The 8,732-nt window shown below is 35.3% G+C and overlaps 1 protein-coding gene across 1 annotated transcript; it reads right to left on the bottom strand.

Moving 5' to 3' along the window:
* Positions 1 to 6,745: 6,745 nt before the first annotated feature.
* Positions 6,746 to 8,032, bottom strand: LOC138361312 (uncharacterized; the record flags this gene model as incomplete). Its single annotated transcript, XM_069320678.1, has 4 exons — positions 7,519 to 8,032; positions 7,290 to 7,403; positions 7,126 to 7,182; positions 6,746 to 6,942 (listed from the first exon to the last, which is right to left on the bottom strand). Coding segments are annotated over exons 1-4 (573 nt in total), but the record flags the coding sequence as incomplete, so codon positions are not given.
* Positions 8,033 to 8,732: the final 700 nt, after the last annotated feature.

The raw sequence follows: 8,732 nt of genomic DNA, 5'->3' as shown, positions 1-8,732 counted from the left end.
AGAACAACTTTGCAATTGGCAGTTTATCTTCTGGGAATAACAATTTCGGAGTGCACATCCTGCCTATAACGTCATCAACAATATTGAGCCCAGTAACTGGCGATGTAATGTTCCCTTCCTCATCCCACTTTACAAGTCCAGTGGTATTAAAATAATTTAACAAGGAGACAGCAAAATCATAATCCTTAAGCTTTAATCTTAAGTCTATCAAGTGTTGTATAACAGGATTTGTTCTCACTGTCGTCGTAGGCTTCTCAACACTTACTGCCGTAGGCTTCTGTTGATCAATAGCTTTTCGTGGTACAAGATAGAATTCTTTCATTATTCCTTATTAAATAGCCTTGAAATGAAATTTATAGCTATGGGAAGTAAAATGCCCAATAAATTACCTCCTCTTTTACTCGTTAATATGTCTTTCTTGAGTGAAATAGCTTTCTTCTTGCAGGCTAATGTATGGAGTAGAGCTCTATATTTAGAAAGTCTCTTTAAAATAGGCTTCCCAACTTCAATTTTATTTTTTAAGAAATTATTAAATATTTCTGATAAGCAAAGTATATGTTCCTTTTTAAGAGTCTTAATTAACTTTTTCCTAGAATTATAACCTAATCTAGCTAATAGTTCAATAAATCCACGATACTTTCTAACTAAGGGCTGCTTCTTCATAGTTTCTTCACGTCATCTGAATTCACCCACTGATCAAATGAACTGTCGTAACCGACGTATCTAACTTTATATAAAGTAGTATTACCAACTTTACGTTTACTTATAATTCTCTCAATTTCAAATGTATCTGACAAGTAGGTGGGAGTCAATTCCTCTCTATAAAATCCGCCTTCTATAAGTCTATTATTTAAGTCCTTTAGATAATATAAAGGCACGGGTTGTTTAGTATCAATTTGAGCAATTGTAAATATTTCCTTAGTGTTCTGTTGATGAAAACCTCTTTTGAACTTTGAAATACGATTAGATAAGGCAAGCCGTACTGTATCTCCTACAGACAGATGATTACTGATGCGTGGCTTAGTCTGCTGCTCTCCTTTATACATGAGCTTAAATTGCCTAGTCACATCTCGAGGCAAAGATAAAGCATGTACATCAATAGGTATTTTCCCTTTTAATCCTCTATGTGGTGTTCTATTATACGTTTTAACCATATCAGGTAAAACATTTATATAGGTTAAGGTGTTATAAGCCGTTAAATATTTATATATCTTAGTTTTCAATGTTCTTATAAATCTCTCTGCAATGCTAGCTTTAGTTTCCTGAGAAAATACACTGTACAGATCAATGTTTTTACTGTCTAACAATCGTTTCATATATTTATTATAGAATTCACCGCCCTTATCAGTGTTAAGCTTCCTTACACCTTTTGATGAAGGTAAATCCAGAACAGCTTTCATGGCTTCACTTACACTCTGACCTGATTTAGTGGATAGTGGAACTACATGTGCAAACCTTGAAAATATATCAACACAAACTAATAAATATTTAATATCATTGTTGTGCTTAGCTAACAATGTCATATCAGCCAAGTCACTGGTAAAGAAAGCTTTAGGTCTAGGTGCTAAGATACGTCTTCGTTTAAATTTACGTTTTTTTAATAGATGTAAGGTATAAGCATTAGACGTTTTTAAATAGTCTTTCACATCTTTTATAGTTATTTCAGGGATTGTTTTCTTTGCAGCCTTATACAATTTTAAAACGCCACCAAACCCACCTATGGACTTGGGGTCATTGTATATCTTATTAAGAGCTTGTGTAATGTTCACCATTGATACACTATTTCATATGGGGGTTCATTTACAATATTTCCCCTAAATATTATGGATTCAGGTGTTTTAACGCCCAAGTCAACAAGTAAATACCCATACTGTCGAGAAATCACTTTCTTATATATATCTAAAAATTTCTTGGCATCTTGTTTTCCGAATATTTGTCTGCCTAATGTTTCTATCTGGGACAAGTCTCTTGATTTAAGCAGAATAAAATGAGAAGCATTTAAACTTATAGATCTAGAAAATTTCCCACTGAAAAATATATTTTGGGTTATAAAAATAACAGAGATGTTCTCATGCCGTCCCTTAGTAAATATATCACTTACTATTTTAGAGTTTGTAGATTCAACATACAAGTCATCATAAACAACTAATATATGAGATGTATCCTCTGGATCACGATCGTCTAAAGGGTTTACAATTTCAGAGTAAAAAGATATCTTATGATTAAAGAGTGGATTAGTTCTCAACTCTTTATACCCGCTTCCACAGATAATTATTTTTGCAAAGTTCTGCTGATATTTCTCTATCATTTTAGCACATAAATAGCTCTTCCCACCATTTGAAAATCCAGCAATAATAATTCTTGACGGTTCACTAAATATATTCAACTGGGATTCAGTAATAACTTTTTTCTGCCCTTCCATGTTGCTAGGATTCAATAGACTAACTACAAATATATAATGAAAGGAGTATTTAAACAAAATCTACATTCGAGTTTTATTTAAACATAACCAATAAAATCATAGTCATAACATATCCAATACAGTAATAAAATCATAGAATATACATTATCATAGTCATTTGAATCATAGTCATTTCTTATCCAATACAGTAATAAAATCATAGAATATATATTATCATAGGCAATAAATCATAGTCATTTTCATATCAAATACAGTAATAAAATTATAGAATATATATTATCACAGCCAATAAAATCATAGTCATTTCATATCCAATACAGTAATAAAATCATAGAATATACATTATTATAGACATTTGAATCATAGTCATTTTCATATCAAATACAGTAATAAAATCATAGAATATACATTATCATAGACATTAAATCATAACATATCCAATACAGTAACAAATCATATCCAATACAGTAACAAATCTTAGTCATTTTCATATCAAATGCAGTAACAAATCATATCCAATACAGTAACAAATCTTAGTCATTTTCATATCAAATACAGTAACAAATCATAGCCAATACAATATCATAGACATTTGAATATAGTTATAGATAATACATAGACAATACAGTAACAGACTTAGTTGTTGTTAGGGAATAATTGCTGAGCGACTCTATCCCGCTTTTCCCAAAGATTAAAAATAGGGAACAATTGACGTCTTGGTTGGGGATTATCTACAATTACTGGATCCCCTACCTGCGCCTCTTCCTCTACCTGTACCTCTTCCTGTACCTCTTCCTCTACCTGTACCTGTACCTCACGCTCTGGAATGTCTGGGTGACCGTAAGCTAATGACTCTGTGGGACTAATGAGGTACCTCTTGTCATCAAAAGCTGACAGACCGCGCTTAGTTGTTTTACACGTGCATATCTGTCCATTAACATTACGAATAGATCGGGATACAAAATTAAAAGTTGTATTTGTCTCTAATGTGTTCTGAAAAGATGCATGCGTTATTTTCTTTTGTTGGTGATAAGGAATCCCTTTACATTTACATAAATGTTCATTATCAAGGGTTAGAAGAGAGTAAGTTTTAGGCTTGAGTGCAATTAATTCAGTTATGATTTTCTGCTTTACTTCTGACTTGAGGAGTCCTAGTTCACCTTTGCGAGTAGCAGAATACATGGGATGATCTTTGTCAAAATTACTGAAATCCATATAATCTACTAGAGGAGCTTTTGTCATTTCTTGGAAAGCATCTTTACAGGTCAGAGTAAATATAAATGAGTCTGTATCCGTATAAATTAGTCTAGCTCTCTCCCCATAATGGGCTTTAACTACATTATACCAGAACTCGTATAAACGCCTCTTGGCTATCTGCAAGATCTGATAACCCATGTAAGAAGGAGTGGTAACTTTAAGGATGTCTTTCATTACTGTACAGAGAACCCTATCTTGACCTAAAGAGACAGCTCGTTTATACAAAGGGTTTCTTGCATGAGTTAAGAATGAATGTTTTGTCGTTACTAGATGGTGAGTATTAGCATATCGAGATATATTTGTCATTGATTTCCCGTACAGACTGTTACTTATGAGTTTAAAGGCTTTTCCTTTAACTTTACAGGTGGTATTGGCTCGTTCTCGAATGTTGGTTGAAATAAAATCTTTTAAATAGGGAGCCTGATTAAATTCATAGATTGTTTTTACTCGTTCAACTTCTAGTCCAAGTTTTAATAGCAATTGCAGGAAATCAAGGCTTACTAAGTAGTCGTGTTGGGGCAAGTGGGATGCAATTAACTTTGTATTTTTAGGTGGGAGCTTACGTTTTTCATCATTAAGGGTTTTCTTACTGTACTCTGACAAAAACTCCTCTGTTATATTAGTATGAGACAGTACAAGGGGCAGATCATCAGTATACCTGGCTACCTCGGGAGATACATGTTTTGTATCGCATAAAATCCAATAGCCTTTGTCTTGATTACAGGGGATATGTTGTAACCCTTGCCCTAATAAGGTATCCCGCTCAAGGTCAGTTAATTGTCTAATCCCTCCCTGGGGAAGTACCTCAGCCATGCACGCTGCATATAAGCTGTTAAAGTCGAGGTACAAAATGTGAGTATCGTCATCAGAGCTAGGGTTAGATGTAGTGTGCTCGTTAACAGCCTGTGTAAATTGTCTAATGGAAGATGTGAACCCTCCTCTAAGATTCCTTCTCAACAAATCATATATATTCTGATCATACACATAGTCAAGTATAACTTTTGATTTAAATAAGAACGCATCCCAAGCATAACTAGGAAGTGATACATAGAAAACAATATCTAGTTCATAAATTTCTTTCAGTGATGTTCGCCAAAGTGTAAATATATCAACTAGCATTCCCACGTCAACTTTTAAATATAACATGAGGTAATCCTTGATGTTTGTACAGTTCCCTAAATTAAATACTTTAAGAGCATTGTTATAATCTTCTTCAGACAGTGGAGAGTCATGTAAAACATTGTAAAACTTATCTCGCGAAGGGAGCTGAGGTTCGTCTAATACGTCCATGGAAGAAATATAATCATAACATAGGCTTTGTTTACCTTTAATTAACAGAGCTTTAGCTTCATCGGATACGCCATTTAGTATGTGTTCAGTGTACTTGGTGGGTTTCTTACCGGCAACGTGCTCGCTTGCTAAGGTTCCTAATGACCCATTAAGGAGAGCTAGGCTATCTAGGAATTTAAGTTTACCTATGATGACTTGCATAAATTTTAATCCTTCCTTGGTTAGAATTTCTACATCGCGGTGAGGATTTTTGGACAGTTCTTTAAGTATAATTCCCAGATCATATGCAGCATTATGGGAAAATGTGGTCAAGTATCTACGAGAATTTTTACATTGTAAATTGCAACGAGCACAATAAGCACCTAAGTAATTATTTTCCTGAATAGCATGATTATGATGTCTATGTTTATCTTTCTTATCTTTGAAAGTTTGATGACACAATTGACACGTATTTTGGCTTTGAAACATTCTTTCCTGTTCTCTAGACAAGTTCTTAGGGAAGTTGGGGAGCTGAGCATGAATAGCTTTCCATGAGGCTTCTAGCTTGGTAATAAAATGATTGACCGCGTCTGGGCCTACGTATGAATACGTTTCTACGACATTGAATTCCCTGTCTAAAATCATGTAAGCATAAGCAATTGCTTTATGCTTACATTCCACCATGCCTCTAGGATTTTGACGGTCTAATAGACATTCAAAATCGTAATAGGCGGTGTGAGTTGGGCTATAGGTCCTACCGTAATTTTTAAAACTGATTTTATCACTAGGATTATAGAATGAAAATACTTGGGATACAGTGCATGACTCTTCGTGAGCCTGAATTTCATCTAAGGGAGCATGCAAAAGACAAATTTTACAGAATTTATGAGTGTTAGGAATCCTTTCAGAATGATTGTTAATAATCTTTACAAATTTATCAAAATCCTTGATCAGACAGAGATGCTTGCCTTCTAATAACAACAAAGGAACTTTATCGGCATACTTTTCCTGGCTTTTCCTAGCTAAACTAAGATAGTATCTGTTACTTTCATGAGTTACTGTATAAATATAAATAGAAATTTTGTTAAGCTTCTCTATTTTCTTAAGGTTATCAAATGATACGGGGAATCTGATTTCATCTGCCCATACTACGAATCTTCTACACCATCGAAGGTTTTTGTAACACTTTCTAACGTTATCCATGGTCCTGCCCATTGCTAAGTTTTTATACGCCGCAATGCACTGTAACAAACACTCATCTCCTTCACTTTCAGGATTAAATACTGATTCTTTACCCTTTAATTTTGCAGGATATGGTACGTAAGATCCAAGGTGCATAGGGTGGCGAATATATGAAAAATTAATGGCAAAGCCTGACATGGAATGAATTCCTACACTTGAGGATTGGACATTTTTTAGGCATTCGTCAATTTTAGCAGACATTTCGTCAACCCATGAATTTACAAGAACTTCCACCTCTTCCTGTGTAACAGTCTGAGTTTCGCCTCTAATTGAAAATACTTCGTCTAATATTTCATATTGATTGTCGGCATGATTAAGTTTTTGCAAAATTAGGCTTACATCAGGGTAAATGTGAAATGAGGGAGGGAATTCTTCCTGTATTTGTCTGAACTGATTGTCTATATATTCTATAAAAAATTCCCTATACCTATTTATATATACGCTGGGGTCAGCGTCTAAATGTCCGGGAATGGAGAACGAATGTCTCGAGAAAGAACCTTCGAAATGGTTAATGACTTCTAACACTCGCGGAACAACGTTATCTAAGTTATGTACCTCTGGGGAATCTGGAGCGTTGACTTCTTCATCTGATATGTCGTGAACAGGGGGTTGATTGTCTTCTTCTTCTTCTTCATCTGAGGATGCATGCTGGTTGCCGTCTGGTGCATCTTCTTCTAGCTCCTGGGACAGCTGGGGTTGACTGCGTACAGGTGTGCTCCACTCAGAGGGTTGGGTTGAATCCGGGGGAGATTCTGTAATATAATATTAGCAATGAATAAACATTAAGAGGAAAACACATTTGAAAACAATAAGAGGTTTTGAAAACCTTAATAAGAAAATATCGTGTAAATAAGAGGAATTATTATTAAGAGGAAAAACAAAAAGTTTAAATAAGAGGAAAAACTGAATTACAGATAAATAATAATATTACTTACGAGCTGGGATGTTGATTCCACCAAGTATGAGATTCTCTTGATCACGAATAGGAACTCCTGTAATGGAAATATTTTTCTGTATGAGTACTTATTACTTGTTTATACACTTGATAAATATACAATTAATAACTTTTAAAATTACGAAAATTATTGTGAAAACGTACGGTTATTTATGATGCGACGGCGTTTGGGTGGAGGTTCAATGACGTTTCTGGCATCGGTGGGAGGTTCCCGGTTAACGGAGAAACGACAGTATGGGCAGGAAGTAGAACCATGAACTGAAATGAAAATAACATATATAAATTGACTGTCTGTATGTATGCATGTATGTGTGTTTCGGATATATATTTTCTTTGAAAGTTTATTGAATGTGCGAGAAAAAGCGATACTTACGATTTGCACAATAGAGTTGTCCGCAGCTGGTACAGGTTACGTCAAAATGTCCAGGCGGTGTAGGCCCGTTGCATCCTATACAGTATAGTCTACATTCTTGAAGAGCGTTGATGGACATTTCACCTAGGCATGTTAAACACTGAGTTTGACACACATGCACGATTTCGTTGTTGATAGGAGACAGGCACAGAGGACATACTGACATGATGATATGACTAGGCTAGGGGAACCTTGTGAACAGGATGAAGATTGAATGGTGACTGAAAGTGTAGGCCTCTGAGACTTTGGCGATCTGAGGGGGCCCCTGAATGAGCGTAATAACGATAGTGTGCCCCTGAGTGAGCGTTTGGCTGTTTTATTAATAGCGAGAATGATTGGCGAATACTGGGAATAAACTCTTTTATTATAAATTGTGTAAACTATGAATTAGATGACTAAATAAATTATAAATAAATAAATAAGTTTTATTAACGCTTAATGTATATATATATATATATATATATATATATAAATTATTACGGTGGCGAACGCCGACAATGACTGGTGGATGTCTGGGGCAGATAATCAGGTGATGATTGCCTCGGGCAGATAGCCTGGGGCAGGTAGCTGGGGCCAGCTTAGATAGTCTCTGAGGCAGTTTTCAGTATTAAAGGTTACATTGAGATGCTTCGGTTGATTTGTATAAAACTGACTGGTTAATGAAAAAGGAATAAAATATTAGTATGTCAGAAAATAGGAAGAGGGAATAATATGAAGAGGAGAGAGAGAGAGGAGAGAGAGAGAGAGAGAGAGAGGAGGGACGGTCCAGATATTACGGATAAGATAAGATAAGATTAAGAGCCGACTGGCTGGCTGACGTCTAAAGTAAATACAGGTGAGGCGACAGATTGCGAGTCAAGGGGGGGAGGGAGGGGGGTGTGATGTACGAGACTTGAAAACCCTGACTTACACAGGTGATTTTCTAAATTTATATGAATAACTAAGGCTTACATAGACGATTTTGTAAGTTGAAAACATGTAAAATATGTCCGTAGAGTTCTCCTGGAAGCCCTAAAGTGCTACACACGTTATTTGAATTTCTCCCATAAGGCTTTAACAAACTTCTAAGTCTCGGAAATTATTATTTTTCTCATAAGAAATCCATACTTCTAAAATCTGTGACTGCCCAAATTCGCCTGAAAACCCTGGCTCACATAGATGATATTGGAACCTGA

Source organism: Procambarus clarkii, unplaced genomic scaffold (genome assembly GCF_040958095.1).
Source record: "Procambarus clarkii isolate CNS0578487 unplaced genomic scaffold, FALCON_Pclarkii_2.0 HiC_scaffold_307, whole genome shotgun sequence".
NCBI classification, from domain to species: Eukaryota; Metazoa; Arthropoda; class Malacostraca; order Decapoda; family Cambaridae; genus Procambarus; species Procambarus clarkii.
This window is presented reverse-complemented; position numbering and strand designations above follow the sequence as displayed.